Raw genomic sequence first — 21,746 nt, 5'->3', positions numbered from 1 at the left:
ATGGGTGGTTTAATGCTAAGTTGGTGTTTGGAAAATACTCTGGCCCGTCTCCTGCCCGGGGGTGAGCTCCGGGAGGTGCTTCTGTCACTCCGAAGGTAGAGCTGGGTTTTACAAGTCTTTGGCGAAATTAAGTCTCAGACAAAATAAAGTCTCCAGCTTCTAACAGAGGAGGAAGAGCTGCTTAAGCAAAGCAAGGCCGAAGCTGGAGGGGCACCCGTGCGCCAGGGCCCTGGCAGCAGAACCGGGTCCGTGTCCCGTCACCGAGTCAGCGACGCCCAGAGCATCGGAACTGCACTGGTACGCCGGGAGCCCGAGCTGCCGACTGTCACCACCCCCATTAGATCTTTTTATTGGCTGTAAGAACATCTTATCTGACCCTCTAAAAGGCCCCCCAAAAAAAGAAAATTCAGTGGAACAACCCTTCATTAAACAAAATGATTTTTATTGAATTAATAGGATTTACAAGAAATGTATTTTTTTGTCTGCAACAATGTTTATTGCACTAAAAAGAATCCATAAATAACATTTCAGGACAATCAATGAACCAAATGAGAATACTGGAGAGGGTAACTGCACAATTCAAAATTTTGCCCAAGAAAGGAGGCTTCAACATGAGACAAAGGCTCGTTAAAAGAAAAAGTAAATGCTGTTACATCCCTGGTTTTCTCAACTTCTCCCATGGGGTGGTGCAGCGGGTCGCCGAGCTGGTTAGACACCTTCCCCCGAGACTGGGTCACGTTTTCTGAAACGCGGTTCACCTGGGATTTCAAAACCTGTGAAAACTTTGCTTAGAGATCTTGGTCTTTAAGAAGGTACAAGTATTTCCCCTCTGACTAATTTCTGTGAAAACTAGTAGTAAATCTAAAGTAGTCATGCGTTAAAGTAAAAAAATAAGGCAACTCGGGCTTCACTTGCACGAAGCACGTGGTTTAGACGGAAGAAATCCACTTCGGTCTGGTTACAGCACTGGGTGTTATTGAAAAGTAACAGCGCCCGTGTTCTGTACGTTAAAGCTGTAAACAAAGAGCAGACCTCTCCTGAGAGAGGGAGAGGAAATCCCGAGGGAAATATACAGAAATAGTCATTTGGATCGTAACAATGTTCTGAATCCAGGATGTTTCATATAGTTGCATCTATTGCCCTTTAAAAATATATAGTCAGCTTCTTAATAATACAGCTGACGGCTAGAAAAAGATACCAGAATCAAGTCTCTGATTAAACTCTGTGCTGGTTTTCAGAATAATAAACTAGTTCTTGTACGGAAAAAAGATTAACAAACAGTTTTCATTTTTATAAACAATACATAATACATGTAGAAAAATATTAAAGAGGATAATAACAAAGGTGCAACGTCAACAAAAATAAGCTGCCTTTTCAACAAAAGCACTTTTTCATAGTTTTAAGTGTGAAAACCGTTTAAAGCTCTTAATGTCCTCATGAAAGTCTATTAAAAAAAAAATAAAGGAGTTGTTAGCTTAAAAATTCTTGCCGTGCTGCTGGGCATACCACTGCTGCCGCTGCTTGCGATGCTCCAGCTCGGTGAGGAGGGCCTGCCGGTACGCCTCGTACAGCTTAACGATCCGTTCCAGTTCTTTCATGAAGAGCAGCTTCAGCATCCCCTGGTACGTGTCCAGGTCCGCCAGCTGGAAGAGCTCCCACTTCAGAATGTGATCGTATCTGGTTTGGTAGAAAAGATAATTATCTACACGCCGCCGCAAGCAAATACGAGGCGTTTTACGCATTTTCTTAAAAACTAGCCTCAGGGTTGTGCAGGCACCGATCAGGTTTCTGGCAATCCACGTTAGCATGTTTTGTGTGAAGAACTACGGTAATTAACACCAAAAGACATGGAGCCGCATCTCAAAGCGAGCCGGAGAAACAGCACTTCCAGCTAAACTGCAGAATCACTCGTCATATTTCAAGATAAACTCTAGAAATACTAAAGATCCTATTAACTGACTGTAATAAGCCAACGGAGAAACTGCATTTTGGAAGCATTAAAACAGCAATTCCATTCACCAACCCGTGACGGTTTAGTCGTAAAACATATTTTAAAATTAAGCACAGAAAAGTTCACACACACAAAAAAGGCATTCTTTCAACAGCTTACCCTAACGCTCCTGTTACAGCAAGCACCTCCCAGAAGGCAGAATCCTGCAAACCTCCCCTCACAACAGACTTTTGTTTCCAAACAAGCACTCTCGGACACCCTCCCCCTTGATTAATTAGCAGCAATAACCTACATGAGCATCTCTCAAACAGCAGGTGCTGGACCCCCTCCCGGACTGGGGAAGGGGGTGTCATGTTGCATCAGCAAGGACTGAGGGGGGGGAAATCCAATTAGGCCCTAATTAATGGCTGCAAATCCTCACACCAGCAAGGGACATCCTAGCACCCTGTAGCTCCTGGTGGCGAGCTATGTGCCATGGGGGGAGCGTCAAGGGAGCGATACAAGCGGCAACAGCTACCTATCCTACGTGTTCTCACTCCCTGCACTGGAAAAAGTGAGCTGCTTTGGGCATTGGGGGGTCCTGGAGACACGTGCCACGAGCCTGGAACATGCTGCTGCCACCCCAAACTCCCCCTTTAGGTACAGCTGATCTTGCTCCCGGCGTGAGAAGGGAACAAGCTCAGCTGCAAAGTCAACCAGTTACTGTTGTATTTCTTCCCACTTCCACCAGTTCCAAGGAGCTGTTGGCTGAGCAAGGCAAAACACAGCAGCCTGGGTCACCAGAGCACCACCCGCACTGTCACCGCTTTTTCCTTGCGGAGGGAAATGGATGCTAGTCAGCAGCGCGGAATGCGAAAGCTCGCTGAGAAAATACCGACGGGTGCAAGAAAGGAAAGATGCTCCTGAAAAGAAGAAAAAGAAAAAAGGTGCTCCTGAAAGGAGGTTGTAGTGAGGTGGGGGTTGGTCTCTTCTCCCGTCAGTTGTTAGTGATAGGAGGAGAGGAAATGGCCTCGAGGCTGCGTTAGGGGAGGCTTAGATTGGGTATTAGGAACAATTTCTCTACTCACAAGAGTGGTCAGGCGTTGGAACAGGCTGCCCAGAGAGGTGGGGGAGTCACCTAACAAAGCCGGGCTGTGTGTAAGCCCCCTTAGAATCACAGAATCATTAAGGTTGGAAAAGACCTCTAGGATCCTCAAGTCCAACCCCCAACCCAACACCCCCAGGCCTCCTAAACCATGGCCCCAAGTGCCACGTCTGCATGTTTTTTGAACACCCCCAGGAATGATGACTCCCCCACGTCTCTGGGCAGCCTGTTCCAATGCCTGACCACTCCTTCAGTTAAGACATTGTTCCTAATACCCAATCTAAACCTCCCCTGAGATGCCGCTTGAGGCCATTTCCTTTCCTCCTATCACTTGTAACTAATGGGAGATGGGATTAAAGGTCACTGGCTCGTGGCCAGGCACCCAGCACAGACCACCGCATCCCACGGGCCAACTGCTGCAGGATGACATTAAGCAGGAGACGCCGGCATTCGGGGTGTTCCTCAAGGACACTGGGCCAACAGCGAGAAAACTGTTTTGGTGAGCGACTTACAGAACATTAGGTCGGGCTCCAAAGCCCACGTGTCCGAGTGGTTACTGACTGGGATCTGGCTTGTGTCAGTCAGTGCATCGGTTGGGCGTTAACAGCCCACAGCGCAGACCTACCCCCGTACGCTTAAATAAAGTGGTACAATGACTTCGGATGGCTAGACTGATACCAAAGCTTAAAATAAACAGGCTGTTGTCTTTGATGGCCTCCTTCCACCTCTGCGTGATGACTGGAGAAGTCTGGCAGGGGCACATGAGCTAGCAGCCATGAGGAGACCTGCTGGCTGCGGGAACAGACACGCTTCCCAAGGCTCAGGGGGAACACGGGACACAGAAACAACGCGTGATGTGACCGTAAGCACAGCTGTCACTCGTGGGAGGATCTGGGCTAACCCTACCCTAAGCTTGAAGAGACTTGTGTGAGAGAACTTCAGGAGTTTCACCCCAAAACAAGCAGGGGTGCTAATGCTGCCCCTGCTACGGGGACCTGAACAGCATGGAGTGTCCTGGCATGGGCCTGGCCAGCTCCGGGAGTGGGACAAGCCACGGAATTTCCTAAGCAAGGTGAGAAGACAGCAATTCCCAACCCAGTTTTAATCTTGATTTTTGTCTGATCCAAGTCTTGCCCTGCAACAGGCATTTTAACGCTACTTTATTTTCATAAGAGAAAGCCTTGATGCAGTTATGTCATCTCTGCCATACCCCTTCATTTCCTGCTTTTTCCCAGTGCTTCTAAAGACATACGATTTACCTGTTTCCTTAACTTGGAAATAGACAGCTGACTACCACAGTTATTAAAAGAATAGAAGAAACTCATACAATAAACAGAGTTACTTGATCCAACTGAATTACATGAGAAAATACATTCACTTGAGTGGAGGCTGAAGCCAAAATATCAGAGAGTTTATGCAGATAAACGACATTACATATTGAAAAGCTATATGCAGAAGACTGAATGCATCAGAGAAGCACCAAGACATGCAGATGACTACCAAAGAGGCTTTTGAAGAATTTTAAGAACTTAAATAACCACAGCTTCTGTAAGCTTCATAACAGCTTCTACATTAAAGTCATCCCAAGTCTTGACAGGGCTGCACTGCTAAAAGTCACTTTTCCCCCAAAAGCGAGAAAAACTGAATGGCAGCTGTTTGCCAGTCAAGCTCCAGCGAGAGGCGGGCTGCAGGCTGCTGTTTTTGAAGGTCTGTCGAGTACAAATATCTTTGTAAGCACTTGATTACTGAGTTTCAGGGAAAGACACCTTTCCATGTCAGCTCCTTTCCCACTCATCATGAACCGAATTCAACTGCAGGTGGGTTTCCCCTGGCTTGCCCTGCACCAATGTATCCTTTCAAACATTCTGGGGCAAAGGCATTTATTAAAATACACTCCATAGCAAGGCTGATCCTTGATGGAAAGACTGTTTCTCATTAAGGTGGTGATACAAGCATACAAAGCTCCATCACATGCAGTAACGTGTGCAGGTCTTCTGGAGCCTGCAGCTTTTTGAGTTTTTGAAGCATCACCACAGACTGCTAAAACCTTGATGGCTCTTTAGCTCTTTGAAGCTGTCACCGCTGACAGTTTCTCAACAAAAGCAGCACATCAGGATTGCTCTTGAGCGCGAGAGTTTCATTTCACCTGCCAAGAGCAGCGTTGAATGGGGGAAGAAGTCTAATTAAAGATTAAGCCATCAGCAATGCCTTCACGGGAACAGGCTCATTCAAATCCAGAAGGTCATAGGTTTAGGAACGCTCACCACAGAGACGCCGAGAGGGCGCAGAGAACCAGTACCTGACCTAGACTCCCCAGGCGCTTTTAAAAATCACAGAACCAGAAGTTAAGGTGGAAAACCATGTTTCTACAGAATTCTGCAAAGCGCAGAGCCTTCCCTCCTGGGTGTGAAAGCAGGAGCTTACTAGACAGAACACACAGCCAGAATGCCCTGACTCGAGGGCATTCCCAAGTAGATAATGAGTATTTGATAGAAAATAGGACACTTTCAACACAAGAGACACTGACCTGCCCCGAATATTTACAGCCTATTGGTTAGGGCTGGAAGAAGGAAGTCCTGGGTTCAAATCCTGGCTCCAAAGAGGTGGGGGAAGAGCCTGAACCGTTCTCTCTTATACAAGGAAGGCATTTTTGGTCTCCTCACCGTCAAAGTCCCATGCATGTAGTCTGGCATGCTGTGGGAACACCTACCTGCCTGGTCTACCTAACCTGGAAGGTGGAGAAACATTCAATGTTTAGAGTCTAGCAAAGGGTTAAACGCAAGCCAGGTGTCTCGATTCCCCCATGCTAAGGTTCCCATACCCACACTTAAGGCTCTCAAAACAAATCCTGACAGATGCCAGAAGAGAGGGGAAAAGGATGCTTCAAGGTACCATAAATACCTTGATATTGGAAATGGTTACCTCAAGTTATAACTAGTCATCAAGGAGTCTCCATTGACACTCTTTGTCATCAAACTAGTCATCAAAGCCTCTCCACTGTTTAGTGAGCCAAGTATCTTCTATCTTAACGGACCATTTTCACGAAATTAGATAAGTGATATGGCTAACACCTACTAAACGCTCCATTAGACTCTTCCAGCGGGCAGAATTCTTATCCTTTAGAGAAACTTACTAACATTATCCATTTTTGCTATCATTATCTACTTTTCTCAACAAAAACCGCTGGCCTTTAGTCAGCCAAATCGAGCTACAGAGTCAGGTCTAAGTAACAAATCGTAACAAAATACACCACAATCATTTCTGTGCAAAACTGTACTGATAGTCAACAAATTTTTACCCTATATTTCAAATAGCAGGTTGTAAAAAGATCCTCTACTACTATTACGAAAGCATTCTGCCCACTTACTTGCATTTTCACCCCAGAACACAGGAGGATACGCGTACAGTTCTCATACTCAGCTTTTGAACAACACTACTGAAGGAATTACAGGCATTACTGGATGTAACATTACTGGATGGCAACAGAGAAGAGGTTCATTATTAAAATTACATTGAAAATATATAAGTGATCTTGATTTTTTTAAACAGTGAAAATGATTGTTCCTTAAGACGTCCTCAAGATGAGGTGACACTAAGCCAGCTGCTACAGCTCTTCCTTTCCTTCCCAATATGACATCAGCATAAACCTGAATTTACCTCTTCACACAAGTGTTTGAGAATTACAACAAAATTCCTATTATCACCAGCGCTACTTTAACAGAAGGCTTAAAGGATACTGGAAAATACACCATTTTTTATTCTTCTGAACAATGTAAATTCTATTCAAACAGCTTGAATAAATTTTTGTTTTTACTTTGCCTCAGCCTACTAGATATAAAGAAATTCCTGATAAATTGTTTAAATTGTCTTAAGTTTGTTTCTCAGGTTTCAAGAGAACTACCAACAAGAGTCCATACATATGGCAAATTTAAAACTACATTGTCCAGATGTGCCAAAGACCTAAATAAAGAAATGCAGCTGCAGCCAAAACCTAAAAGTATTTCTAGGAAAGAAGTCGTCCCATAGGTTACAGGAACTTAGCACGTCCCTGGTGCGTAAACGTACTGGTGGATTTTAGGCCAATTTAAATCTTTATGGGCGGCTGGCAAGCCCAATAACCACAAGGAGTAATAAAATCCATTCAAATTATAGTTACTAGAAGCAGCTAAAAAAAAGAGAGGATTTTTTAGCTGGAAGTCGCTGAACATCACACACAGTCCAAATTTGCAACTACAGACTGACCTGCTTATAGCTGTAAAATGTAAGTTTCTCCATGTTCTCCTTATGAAAAAGCACATTATTTCATAATTATTAAAACATATCTGCATTTTTTTTTTTTTATTTAGCGTTACTCTTCTGCAGAGCTGCACCCATTAGTAAATGTAATTTGTTTCATTATGCTGACTCAAATCTTGGAGGAGACTCCCTGCTCCTACAGCACTGCTTCTTTGAAAAAAAAAAAAAAAAAAAAGACCTTTTACTACCACTGAGTTTTTAATTCAAGTTCTTGAGTAGAAATACAGATTTCAGTCTGTATTCAAAATTCTTGGTTGTGAAGAACCTGTATATCTTTTTTATAAAGGAGTGAGATGTACGTTATAGAAGTTAACACCCTAAAATATTTCACATATTTTATAAGCCACGTGGTACCATTCTCACACGTACACTGAAAGTAAGTCACATCCTCAGCTCTCTACTACATCATTCTGCAAGTCACATGAACTGCAAGAATTCCTGTGATGGTTTTAAGTAATGCCTAATACAAAGCAAACTAATGTGCTGAGTATCTGGTACAACTTCCTCATGCGCTGTCAGCAATAGTTCTTATGCAATAAAGAAATATTTCTATAATGTGGAAGAATAAAGATACCAGCTAGAGTTCTACTTTCCGTCATCAAAATTAATTTGTTTTCCTTCTAAGCAAGGCATGCATGGTGTGAAATGAACAGGGGAATAAAAAAAACCAAAACACAAAAGCTCACTTTACAGGAGCCCTGGCATAGACCTGCAGCCAGTCTGGAATCTCTGCAGTGTGGTAGGGGTTTGCAGGGACGAGGAGAGGCTGGCTTCTTTCAGCTTGCTGCGGCTGGTAAGTCACGGGTGGAGGCTGGTCGTAACGGGGAACGCTGCACAAAGGAAGACAGACAAAGCCCGTAACCTCCAAGCAATAAGTTGGACATATCGATATTAAATCGTTAACATTAATAGGCAAGTTAATACATGCAAAGGTTGATGATGCAACCACAGACGGAGCGTTGCCTCAGCACGCCTATACTGAGAGCAACTTTCTGTTGCTATTCCTGTGCTTCAATCACGACTCTAAGCGGTGCTGCTATTTGCTAGCACACTAAAATTCACCTTAGCCCTATTCACCTAGTGCCTGCCACCTGGATACCAAAGCAGAACAAAAAATGGTATCTGTTTTCAAAAGATTAAAAAGGCAAGTATTGACTCATCCAAATAATCCACCATTTAGTATGTTAGAACAAATGTATTCAGGCAGCAGCTGATAAGAGTTATTCCATTTATGACAAAGGACATCCTCATATGTTTATCTTTTGTGCCACATGTTAAAAACCCCTTCCCTTCCTGGGTAACAGCAAAATAGATCGAGTAGGAGAAAGTAACTGGTAGATTTGGTGTATACTTTCTTTACCTTTAATTTATGTTATAAATATACTTATAAAAGTATACTAACTTTATTTTACCTTTAATTTATGGGTAGCTAAAATACTGATTTTCATTCTAGAGGAGACTTAATTTATGCTGCAGATGGTATGTGCTGTTTGTCCAGACAGTCTCCTGGAACATCAGATCAAGTTTCTTTTCAGTCTACAATTCAATTCTCCTCTCAGCAACTTTGTTGTTTTACCGACAGCTGAAGAGAATAGCTGCTTTGTTTTAGGGAGTTAGGAACAATATCCTGTTTCTAAAGTTAAGACAGTAACAGATGAGAAAAAAACCCTAACAATTACAACTTCTTCTAAAAATCTGAGTCAAGAACCAGTAAAGCTTACTTCTAAAAATAAGGAGTTTTTGGCATGTTATATATGAGACAAAAAACAGTTCCACTTTCTAAACCAGATTAGGAAAAAGAACAATCACTGAAGAGAAGGTGGATGTCTTACCTGGGAGCACAAGGATGCTTATATTGAGCTCTCTTATTGATGTGATCTACATAATACACTCCAAATTCTGCTGACTCGACTCTCTCCCATCCTGGCGGCAGCCCCTCGCGCTCAAGGGGATGGCTCCAGTGAGTTGTATTAGTGTTATGATCTATATAGTATTTCCTGCCTCTAATAGTCCAGTCCACTGACCAGCCAGGAGGAAGAGGTAAATCTTCAGAACTATGGTTTGTTAAGTTTCCTAGAGATGTAGCAGCAACTCTACCGATGCCTAAAAAAAACCAGGGAAAGCAACGTTTAGCTGAACTGAGAATACCCAAACCCAACATTCTGTACAAAGTCAGCTTCCCCCCGGCCCCCACCCAAGGCACTCGATGGACTTTGAGCAATACCATGGCGTTTGTGGTGCAGGCCCTCGTACATGAGCGAAAAAGCACAATCAAGTCAAGACAGCTATTCCCTTTTAAGGCTCACTTGTTTTGCTCTCCCACAACTCCAGATTCACCAGACAGCTTCAGAGACAGTTAAAGCATCCTTGCTTGTTCAGTTAGAGACATATATTAGCATACATAACAGGGGTGAAGCTGTTATTCCTGTCTCAATTTGCTGAGCAGAGCGAGCTGACATGATTACAAGTGTTAAAGCTTCACATAAATGACAGTTTCTGTTAATACACTATTATAGCTGCATCAAAACTATTTACCTACCAAAACCCATAGCTATTTCTTTTTGTAGTTACAGTCAGAAATTACAACTCTCTTAAAAAAACCAATCACTGAATACTAACAAAGCTTTTCAGATTCCAGTCAAGAACAGTAACGGGACCCAGTAAACCAAGAGGGGAGGGACAGGGAAGGTTAGCACTGTGCTGCGCGGACTGTTACTACTCAAGTGCGTGCAACCACAGCCAGAAAGCGTCATCAGTAACAAGACAAAGGGAAAAGCTGCCTCCACACAGGATCCCGCACAAGCCCTTTGCTGAACACAGTCATCCTGTGCAAACTGAAGATGACGTTGCCAAGTCTTCTTTGCTAAAACTACCCACGCTTGTCAGACTAGCTAGTTCATGTGCACGGCTGGGTGGGACAGTCAGGCCTTCTGAATGCAATCCAGACAAGATTTACAGACTTTTTGTTCAGAGTGAGGAACAAAATCTCCTCATTTCTTCTCTGCATCCCCCTCCACCCTCTTCCTCCCTCCCACAGATCTTGGAAGTTTCATTGTCTAGTAGGCTCTACATCTTGCTCTTCTCTAGACCCGAGCACCTATGCTTCATAACGCTCAAAAGGCACGTGGAAAAAAGTAATTTCCAGCTTTCCTTGTGGGTTGCACTAGGAGAAGGGCTTCTCCAGCGGAGAGCTAAAGCCTAGGTTAGGTGCACTGGCGGTAGGAGAACTGACAGGAATCAGTAGTTTATAGAGTTCCCACCTCCACCCTGGAAACACAGCACATTTCAGATTTATCACTAAATAGCGGATTTAAGAGACTGTTCACTAGCATTTCAAAATACGTGATTTGTGGTAACATGCACACAGTTTTTACATTTTAAAAATTAGCGTGCTGGATGCTGAGAGATGCACTGAAGAAATGTTAATTCCAATTTCATCTTTTCCTTCCCTCTCTATGCTATGGATACTTAGGAAGCTAACTGAAATAAGCGCCATAATAATAATTACAGAAAACTAGAGCAAAACCAACAACAACTAAAAAAAAAAAATCCAAAACCCCAACTGCAAAAACCAAGTGACATAATCAAGAATTTTGCAGGTCTCCTTCCACTCCTTGGAAGCCTACTATCTATGGGATGTGCTGGCCAAAATTCAACTCTCTTTTTTAATGCCTTTTAAGAAGTTACCTTCAGTTACCCACAGTTCTACAGTTAAGCAGTCTCTGGCTTTAAAGACATTCCAATTACCTTTTCATCCACAATCAAATGCATCTATTCTATCACAGTATTCACCAGAGTGTGTGTGTTACTATTTCCCATAGCCAGAAGGGGATGAGAGACACTTTTTCCACTTTCTTCAAAGTCAGAAAGTGACTCCATCGCGAGCACCATGTTCACTGACCGGGGAATACACCCCTTCCCTTCTGTTTTTCAGAAATAACATTTCTGTGTGATTGGTTTTTTGAAAGAGTGGAAGAAAAAGGCAGAGTCTATCTCATATAAAGCATACTATTATAAAGAGGTTTCAGGTGTGGTCATTAACTCCAAAAGACAACAATAATACTGAAGTAGCAGCAAAACTGTTATATTTCTGAGGTGATTTCATACTCGTTTGCTGACATAGGCAAAAGTCCGTTTCAATGTAGCATGCTAGCCAAGGGGTGTCATCTGCTTTAAGCATTTGTTTACCTATTACTGAAAACTGGACAGGCTCTCATCCCAATACAAGATAACAGTCATCAACAAGAAAGTAATGGGCAGGCTCCAAAGCAACTGAATAAATAAAAAATAAACTAAAAAGATTCTCACAAACTTCCTCCTTAGTATTGCTCTTTAAAACATCTGTGCTCAGCTACAGATCTTTTTCTAGCCGCGTCACGTCCTGAACTATTTGGCCTTAAAGCGTTTCTTGCCTCTTGTTACAGTACTTACCTCTTTTTTAGCTTTATAAAGGAAAGTTGATGGCTGTGTTCATGTGATAGCTCCCATCTCTCATGAGGATTAAGCAACCTAGACCTTTACTTCCAGTGAGAAGAAACATCCTAGAGGCTTCCTGACCTTTAGCATCCCTGCCCCAGTACCGCTATTTTAGACCCTAGCTACAGTTATGTCACTGGTTTTGTTTTCATTCCAATGACAAAATACAAGCATTTAAGGTTCTTGAAAATACTGCACTTTGAGTAAACAAATTCAGTATTTGCTCCAATTAACTGGACCGCTGTGTTATAATTTCATGTACGTATAAACAGTGACTATTAAATCACCACTTCCAGAAGATCTGGGGACACACACTTGACGGGGGGAAAAGAACTTTTGCAAAGGCATAAACATATTTTTCTGCTTACTGTTAAAACCAGCACATGCCTGTATTTTTGTTACATTTCTTCCTACTTAAATTCTCGCATGATTCCAGCAGCAAATACACATATATTTATCCCTTGGGGTAAAGCTTAATTCTTTCTAACATTTGGAAGTTGGTATTAAAAGATGCACAAGCCATCCTCTGCACCAGAAGTTCTCTGGACACAATGTCTTTGTACAAAAGCCAGAGAAGACTGGGAGATGGACTCAGGTAGAAAGGAAAACCAAAATCTGATTACGTAGAGAAAGCACGCTAAAAAGTAAAGCTGTACCCAATGGAAAGGCAACACCGGCAGTTCTGCGTTTGCACAGTCATTTAATTCCAGCTATGTGGTTTCTCCCAATGCCAGCTTATTTTTTTTTTAATTTCCAAGAGGCAAAGAACAAAAATAATACCAGACCGCAAATCCATTACACACTCCTTTTACCATTTTGACTTTGTACGTGAAGCAGCAGAGCCATACCATTAAGATAAACTTCCACGGCTGCAGCAGTTACCAGTTTCAAAGTGTTCCAAGTCTCTACAACTAGCAAGCTCTAATTACAAAATCAAAAGCTAAATTCATAAACAGAGGGCTGTAAACACGCCGGGTTGTAGACTGTCACATATAGTCTCAATGTGTGTTCTTCCCGTTAAAATCACAGAACACACTGGAATATTCTGTGTGCGGAAAGTTTTAATATGTCAGGCGATATTCGTAGTGTCTGACAACCACCAACCCACTATGGCATTCAAACTGGCAATCAGTACAATTTAGAAATTTATTTATATAAGTAGAGTTACTAGAGAACAAAAGAAATTGTATATTGATTTTCTTTAGAAAGGAAAACTTATATCCTTATAAAGGATGCTTCCTTCAAGGCAGAGTGGATACACACATAAGAGAAATAGCTCTGGCTACAATTTTGAGCAATACCAGAAGATTAAAATTGACTTTCATATCTACACACACCTGTAAGTATCAATAATAAGACTGAACAACATTTCCAAGAGTAAATTCGTATGTGATCTTTGCCAAAGAAGTATAAACCAAATAAGAAAGTTACAAGACAGCCTAAAACCCTTTGCTGTGAACGCCACCGTTTCTGTGTCATATTGCCCCAGTGTGATACTCTTACGTGATTAAATTTCAGGTGAGGTCTTAGCCCTCAAGCATCTTTGCAGCAGCCCAAAGCTTCACACAGGATCCTACTGCACACACCAAGGATATTCCCTGAACCATGGGCTGGTACCAGGTGCACGTAGCACAATGCCAAATATCTACAGAAACCCCCCAAACTTGCAGTTTGAACCATTTTTATCAAAACATCTACTGTAAAACCTGCAATTTTGCTCTTGATGGAGGGTATGATCTCTATCATAGGATAAGCAAAAGCAGACTAGTTGAACCACTTCACTGTAACTACTCAGGGTTTTCTTTCTCACACACACTTTCATCTGTGACAAGACAGAAATTCTCATTCTTCCTGCTTTCCCAAGGAACAGAGTTGTTTAAATTATCTGCTTCTTCCAAATGTTAAGTCTCCTTTCCTCTGCTTAAATATGAGCACTGTTCTTCATAAACCCCCAAGTGGCACTATCAAATCTCAAGAATGGTCAACAATGAACTTAAATTTATGCAACTTTTCCTTTCCAGGTTGCCTTCTTTCTTCTCTTGTAAAATATTTTATCTTCAGTTTAAGGTCTTGAACTAACCGTCAACCAGGCCAAGAGGCATTATATGCTCTTCCAAAGCAAAGGAAAATCTTGTTCAATGCAGTTTGTTTGCTAAGGAGTATCACTGTGTATGTTCCTGATGCTTTGAAAAAAGAAAGTACAAAGGAACAGCAACCACTTATTACTAGTATTAACAAGATTTAAAATACTCAGAGTTTTAAGTAAGGCCAGGCCCTATATTCAGTCTTATTTTCGACATCTCCAACCATAGGGTGTCCCAATAGCAGAAGCCAAACTTTAACTTTGAGCACCACGTTCCGGTGCATTATGAGATATCAATGCAAAGAGTTCCTTCATTTAATATTCTTCTCTTAAAAACATATCTTAAGCTAATAATATCACAAACGTGACAAATATGTAGTATCTTCTTTGATCAGGGAAGTCCTGTTTGGTTTGTTCCATTACTATGGAACAAAGAAAACCATAAGTGGTATGTGCTAATGCTTTCACAGCCCAATGAGGCTGTTTTATTGTAAAGGCATTCTGCCTGGAAAGAAGTCCAAACTCTTAGGAGGAAAGGTTTCCAGGTCAGCAAAGGGCAATTTTTCAGCCTGCCTCGTAGAAAGCACTGGAGAAAAACTGTATCACCAGAGCAGTCCAGCATAAAGGGAAAAGAGCAAAAACACTGAAGCAAAAGCCTCACATTGTTTATTAGATACAGCACTGATATAGGCAGAGAAGTTTCAGAGCCTACAAACTCCCCTCAACCAGCTTCAACCAAATTTCAAAGTGTTGAAGAAGAAATCTAGCCAAACAAAAGGCCTTCATATTTGTCTTTAATTAGGTCAATTGTCTAGAGAACCTTTTTTCAGGACGCCAAAATCCTCTCCCTTCCCCACATCAAACCAGGATGGTGAATGGGAAGAGAAGACGAACAAACTGTTTAATTTTAAGGGAGTAAGTAACAATAAAATAGCAAAAAGAAGTTCCAATAACTACCCTGTTTAGATAGGTCTGCAGGTTCTAGGCCTTCCTAACCCCTTCCAAAGCATCTGCAGGTACTGCCTGAGCCCAAGTACCTCATTTGTCAGAGGGAACGGGGCGTTCCAAGTAAGCATAAATTCACAAAAGGAAACAACAGGAAATACTTTGACAGCTTCAAAAAGTATAGGACAAAGAAATTACTGCAAAATCAGCACAAAGGAAGAAAAGGGCAGGAATTGCCATTTGTTTAAAAATAAGCAAAGTGTACACACCTAAAAAGAAAAGCCCTGCTACTTTAGCTCTAAATAGGTTTCATTTAATATTTTCTATTTCTTTATTTTGCTCTTACATTAAATATGAACACCAGTTTATCTTTTTTTAAGGGGTACAATTTCACACGAGATGAGCCTACTTTCGCTAAAGCGCACTGGATGCTCTCTTCGCAGGATCAATCGTTTTTCTCCTCTGACATTGCAGTCAACTGCTTTACAATCCAGCAGCAGAAAGTCCCTTTACATTGTGATTTTAATCTCAGCAATTTTCACATACACGTAAGAATTTTTTAGCTTACCGCTCAAACAGGTACAAATAACTCTGAGGTCTTGATTACAAGTTAGTTCCAACCTATACTGAAGATATAACTTCAACCACAGACCTCCCCAAACCTTTAACCTAGAAGACAGGAAAGAGATGTCGAAGAAAGACAGGTAAAGTCTCTTAGAATTAAGTTTGAAATGGACACTAAAGAAAACTTTCAAGAAATGCCACAAAGGCAGCTAAACATACAAAACTAGGAAGTATCTCAACTCAAGACGTTTTTCAGGAAACCCAGCAGCACCAGGTTGCTAATTAAAAACAATTCTAATGAAAATAAGAAAAGGAGGACATGGTAGAGTTGAATCATACTGCGAGAGAAAACATGACTTCAGAGAAATGCCTGTGAAAGAACATATCAACACTGTCAACATCAACCACTGAAAAATCATGGGACTTTCTAAAATACTTTGCTGAACACTTTGAGCATGAAGATCTCAGTAAGAACACTTTTTTGACTTTATCTCCCAATTATATAGAGGAGAGTATTTTAAATGAAAGCTGGAATTCACAAGCACCTCTCCACTTCCAGATCACTGCTTCTCAAATGTCATCTCGGGTGTAACCAACACGGAACAAAACATCGCTCACCCACAGCAAGTGTACCTTGTGCTCATCAGGCAACATTTCTGCAGCAATCAACCCAAACCGTAACAGAACCGACTGAGGGGACCTTCTGAGGGAGGGTGGGAGGGGAGGAAAGGCAGAAGGCAGCATTTACAGATTCTAGCTAATAAAACAGACTTATATGTTGAAACTGTAGGTATTAGGCAATTTGTCATCCATTATCTCGATGAAGAATTTTGATTAGGTGAAACATTTGGAAACAACAATGGAGATACGTAAGGAAAAAGTAATTTAGACAAAGACAATGAAAGTAAAAGGCCTGTGTCAGTATTCTGGAAATGCAGGACAAGAGGAACCAGAAATTACAAAAAGATCAGTGTAGGTCAAGGAAAACACTGCAGGTTTGAAAACAATGGATGGTTCAAATAAAAAGCAGCTTAATGGTAAGATGACAGAAGTAAGAAAATCAAAGGTTTTCTTATTTTTGGCCACATAGTTCTTTTACTGAGAAAAAGTAACAGCAATGCTTGAAATGATATACAGAAGTTAAGGACAGAGGTCAGTATTCTTATTGCAGTGAAACTGAAAGAGGAATTTAGGAGTTCATATTTCATGCTGAGATGAAAGAAAAAAGGAAAAAGGGAAACACTTTGGCAGACAAAGGGCTCACCTTTTTTTGTCTCTCCCTACAAATGCATAAGACTGACTACTCACCCATTATAAAATGTGTAGAATTTGTTCAAACTATTAAATATGAAAATATGAGTGAATGACAAAGACCAACCAAATATCAGCAGCTCCTTTATGACTTCCAGTGGCTAAGGGGCCATGTAGACAAACTGGAAAAAAAGTATTTTTAGAAAGAAATCCATGTTTGCTACAATTGAGAAAAATACAGCTGTAAAGCCCTACTATTAGCTTGTTTTAAAAATTTGCTAAACTCTACTTTTAAACTAACAGCTACAGCTCCATTTCCACCTAACGTTGTTTCAGTTCTGCACAGCAGCAGTACCATTTTTGAAGTCTTCCTCAGCATACACAGTTACCGTGGAAATTCTGAATGTTAAACTGATGGATCGCTTTATGAAATCCTCCCCACAAAAACCCCGCACACGCTAACAGGTGCTTGTTACCTGGACCAGGTGAATGTTTAATGACTGCCGGCCAAACAACAGCTGACAGAGATGCAGGGCTGCCACGCAAAATCTAGGTACATCTGATGTATTAGCATTTAGCAGAATAAACAAGGATAAAGTAGCAAGTCCTAAATCTCAGCATTCCAGAGTTTACTGGCTGGCAGCAGTAATACAGAAGCATTACTCTTCTGTCACTTTTCATTGACATGTTTCTGTAGTAAGAAAAACTCACAAAGCATTGACAGGTTATAATTCCATAAACAAGGTCAGCAGCCTTAAATGTTGATGTTCTTCCCAGCAGATTTGTTTTTCTAGACAGGAGATTTATTTTACTAGAGACTATTTTGTTTACAGATTACAAGTAATGACAAACCAGCAAGTTATTTCATAGTGAAGGTACATTATTTACAGGTTTGAAATGACAGAATCAGAGAATGATTTGGGCTGGAAGGGACCTTTAAAGACTCCTCCTTGAACATAGTTTCTGTAGTATATACAGTGCTCAAACACAGCCAAATTTACTACTTTTAAGGTCACCTTTCCATGGGTGATATTGTAATCCCAGACTTTTTATTCCACTGACAGATTTACAACAGCACACTGCACCAAAGAATTATTCCCCAGTGTCATCACAGATATAATCAACTATTTCAAAAAGTAGTATTTAATGGGTTCTTCTTTCTTATGTTGCTCTTCCGTTAGAAAACAAAGACAAGTTCCAGTGAATTTGAGGAGGAAACAGGAATATTTAAAAATGCTATTAGAAGCTGAAAGAAAAAAACACCCAAGGACTCAGAAGTCAATTTCTGCACTATGTGTCAGTTTGCTAATTACAAAAAGCAGCCGTCCCTCCCTTTGACTATTTATAATAAATTATTTTAATTATTGAGGTCAAATTAACACAATAAAATTAAACAATAACACAACCATAGTTATAGCGTAATAAAATAAAATGGCAATGCTGTAATTTAGAGCTGTTGGTTATTCTCTACATCATGAAAACAGTAGATGTCCCCTAATGAATCAAATTCCTTGCTAGTTGGCAACTGAATCAACTTTGTCATGAGGAGTTGCATATATGCTTGGCATTAAAAAACCCAAACTTGCTCAACCTTACCCCACTTATTTAATAAATAAATCACGGTTTAAGTATAATTTTTTTCTTTTCTGGATACATGTGGTCAAACTCCATAAGAAACATGAACACGTTGTGTCCTCTGATCACAGGAATGTCATTAAAAAGCAGCTCTGTCCCATGCAGCGTTAACTCTGGAAAACATGACCCTGATCATCCAGCTCTACCTCTGCACCTACAGTCTTATCAAAAACATATTTTAAAACCCCAGCAATTAATCAATAGTTACCTGAAGTGTGCCTCCCATGATTCTGTGACATCCTCTGGAAAAGATCGCTGTTGTGTTCATAATACCTGTAGTCCTCATGTAGGCGATCATTTAACTGACGTCTTCTCTGGGCATCATAAAAATGATCGTAATAATAACAACGGGCACCAGCATCTCCATTTTCCAAAACAGAATTAGCTTCTGTTAAAAAGGACTGGGAGGAAGAGCCATACTCTCTAGGGACATCAGCCAAACTTCTTGCAAGGTAGGAAGGTGCAGACAGTCTGTTGCTTTCGCGTCTCATTATTTCATGAGGCGGCCTCTGCACTGGAGTTCGAAGGAAACTCTGGTTTCTGGAAACAATTCCATCTCCACCAGAAGCATACGCAGAAGAAGTTGAGTCAGGTGGACAGATATCAGTTCGTCTTGGAATGGTTGGACCGTGACGGATAAACGAAGGCATCAGATCTGATAGAGCATGAAAGAGAAGTAAGACCTTTGGCTGTACTTACACATGAAGCACTTGGCCACCCACAAGGCTGACTTACACCATGGAACTGAGGAAATCCAAATGCTAGAACCCCTGTAAGTCACCTCTAATGCATATGCAAGTATAATGGTACTGCTGCAGTTTGCACTGGTGCAACAGAAACAATCATGCCCTCTGCCAGCAACAAACTATTGCCAAAGAGTGAAGTTTTGCCAGTCTGACTGCAACCACAATAAACAAAACCCCAAAACCCATTAAAAAACCCACACAAAACACCCCTCCAAACCCACCCCACACTGCACTGTGGCTGCATCCACCAGGCTTCATACCCCTCTCCTAGAAGGGTCAAGAAAATCCAAGTATCCTGGCTACCACCCTACCACTTCATCAGGACCACTGCCTTTATGAACTCAGAACAGCTGAAGATGTTAATGCCTACATGCTCACAGGAATCCACAGCAGAATCAGAAACAGAATTCATGCTTTCGCCACTAATCATGGAGTTCAGCCAGCAAAACGCTGTTATTCTGCACACGTTAAGTTCTCAAATTATTGTGAAGATATTTCATTTTCTCCTTTACCTAAAGAGGTTTCGCACATGAACAGTGACACCTATTTGTAAAATTTCACTGCCTCCCTTCCGTAAGTGATACCTTACTCCTCTCCTTACTATTACTTTCAACATGATATAAGTAAGTCGTTTCCCTCCAGGTGAGTTAACAGAAACTACGACTTTCATTTAGGACAAGGTTATGCCTATTGTTAATTCCTTCTTATTAATAAACTCTTATAACTTAGCATAAAAATTCAGTGCAGCCCAGAAGGTGTCATTGGTAAATTTATAATCATTACAAAGCAGGCATGTAATGGCTAGTCATTACATCATGGCAAATAGCATGTGTTAACCCCTTAGACACGCCTACCGCTTAATTTGAAAAAACTTTGTGGGTTCTAGGTTTTCTTCTTTTTTTAAAGACTAGGTCAATGTAATCAGACTACTAAATGATTTTGCCCGTTGACTGGGGAACCAGCTGTTCGTGCAGCAAATTCATCCAGAAAAGCCAAGTGCCTACTCCCGCCAGTAAATCAGTTGCTGCTAGTTGGGGTCTCCAAGTTAATCCTGCAATTCTAACACAATAGGTTTCAGCCTCAGGTTGTTTTCCGAGATTAACAACAAGAAACCCAAGCGCTCTTTCAATGTGCGTTTTGTCAGCCTTCTGTAAAGTCCGAGCAAAACCAGGGCTGTGGCACCGGCGTCAGGTTAACCACACGAAGACCGGCGCATCCAAGGTACATAGTGGTGACCTCATCGAGCTGATTTATGGTTTAGAACTGGAGCACTTGCTTCCGCAGGGATTTTATGCAACCGTCTATGTACAGTTATCTCATTTTCAAAGCACACACCTTTTGGCAGCATACACAGCCTAGATCGGGAAAACAACCACCAACTTCTGGAAAAAAGAGAGAGGTGATCTGTCCTGCTCGGCTGAAAGATATCTGTCTGGAGACTATCTTAAGCCCTACCTGTGGAAAAGTGAGCAACGGCTGCTGAGAAGACCAAAAAAAACCCCAAAAGTTTGTTGATCGTCAGCACCTGGTGGTATATTATGCGTAGGGCTACCTTTTATTTCAGCCTTTAATGCAGGTTTAAGCTCCCTCTGACAGTTCCCCGGTCTCACAGGAGGAGTGTCCCCCCCTCCTGAGGGGAGGGGACCCCCAAAGCGGCGCCAGGCCCCCAGAGCCCCCCTGGCCCCCCGTCCCAGCACACAAAGGACAACCCCCCGCCGTCCCCGGGAGGACTCGGGTTTGTCCTCCCTGCCCGTCCCCGCCACTCACTGCGAAGCAAAGGGCTGGTCTCCTTCTTCACGTACTTCCCCTGCACCTCGCCCGGCTTGGAGAGCTCCGTTCGCGTCTTCTTCCGCGACAGCATCCCACCTCCCGCCCCGCTACCACCGCCCGCATGCCCGGCGCCTCTCCCCGCTCCGGAGGGTGCGGGGCCCGGCCGGCCCGACCCCCTTCAGGCCCGGCGGCGGTAGCTCGACGCCCGCATGGCCGCACACCGGGACGGGACCGTGGGGGGTGTCAGCGCTGAGGGGAGGTGGCGGGGCCGCCGCGCGGGGGCTTGTGGGAAGCGGCCTCCGGGGAGAGGCCGCGGGGCGGTGGGGGGGCGGCTCTCACAGCGCCCCCGCGCGGCCGGGAGGGCGCACGCGGGCGGGGATGGCGGGAAGGGAGCCGCCTCAGGGCTGTGCCGGCGGGCTGAGGGGGGCTGCCGCCGGCCTCTCCGCCCTGCTGGCACTGGGGCCCCTCACCTGGCCGGGCAGGGGCGGGGTGGCAGCGCTGCCTCACCAGCGGGGGGGAAGCTGAGGCGCTCCTTGTGCTTCCACCGCCCCACCTTCCACACCTGTTACCAAAGGAGGAAGTTTTAGAAGGTTAAAGAGAGGCATACAAGAAGCATTCAATACTTTCCAAGTAAAGGTGAAGAATGGCCTTTATGGCCTCAAACTGCATCAGAGGAGGTTTAGATTGGCTATTAGGAAAAATATCTTTCTTGAAAGAGTGGTCTGGCATTGAAGCAGGCTGCCCAGAGAGGTGGGGGAGTCACCTGGTCAACACCTGGGGGTGTTACACGTAGCACCTGGGGACATGGTTTAGGAGATATGGTGTTGGGTTGACAGTTGGACTTGATGGTCCTAGAGGTCTTTTCCAGCCTTAATGATTCGGTGATTCCAGGAATAGGTATGTGACTTCAGTTGAGGGGAAGGTGTGCTTGAAAATAAGCTGAGT

At 42.7% G+C, this 21,746-nt stretch overlaps 1 protein-coding gene across 1 annotated transcript; it reads right to left on the bottom strand.

Annotated features, from left to right (window-relative positions):
- Nucleotides 1-421: 421 nt before the first annotated feature.
- Nucleotides 422-21,076, bottom strand: SAV1 (salvador family WW domain containing protein 1). Its single transcript, XM_075104377.1, has 5 exons — nt 20,799-21,076; nt 18,494-18,940; nt 9,164-9,434; nt 8,018-8,161; nt 422-1,677 (listed from the first exon to the last, which is right to left on the bottom strand). Exons 1-5 carry the CDS (start codon nt 20,890-20,892, stop codon nt 1,476-1,478), a joined length of 1,158 nt encoding a protein of 385 aa, XP_074960478.1. The 5' UTR covers nt 20,893-21,076; the 3' UTR covers nt 422-1,475.
- Between the last annotated feature and the right edge of the window lie 670 nt (nt 21,077-21,746).

This window comes from Phalacrocorax aristotelis, chromosome 9 (genome assembly GCF_949628215.1).
Source record: "Phalacrocorax aristotelis chromosome 9, bGulAri2.1, whole genome shotgun sequence".
Taxonomy (NCBI): domain Eukaryota; kingdom Metazoa; phylum Chordata; class Aves; order Suliformes; family Phalacrocoracidae; genus Phalacrocorax; species Phalacrocorax aristotelis.
The sequence above is the reverse complement of the archived record's forward strand: the minus strand, read 5'-3'. Positions and strand labels throughout refer to the sequence as shown.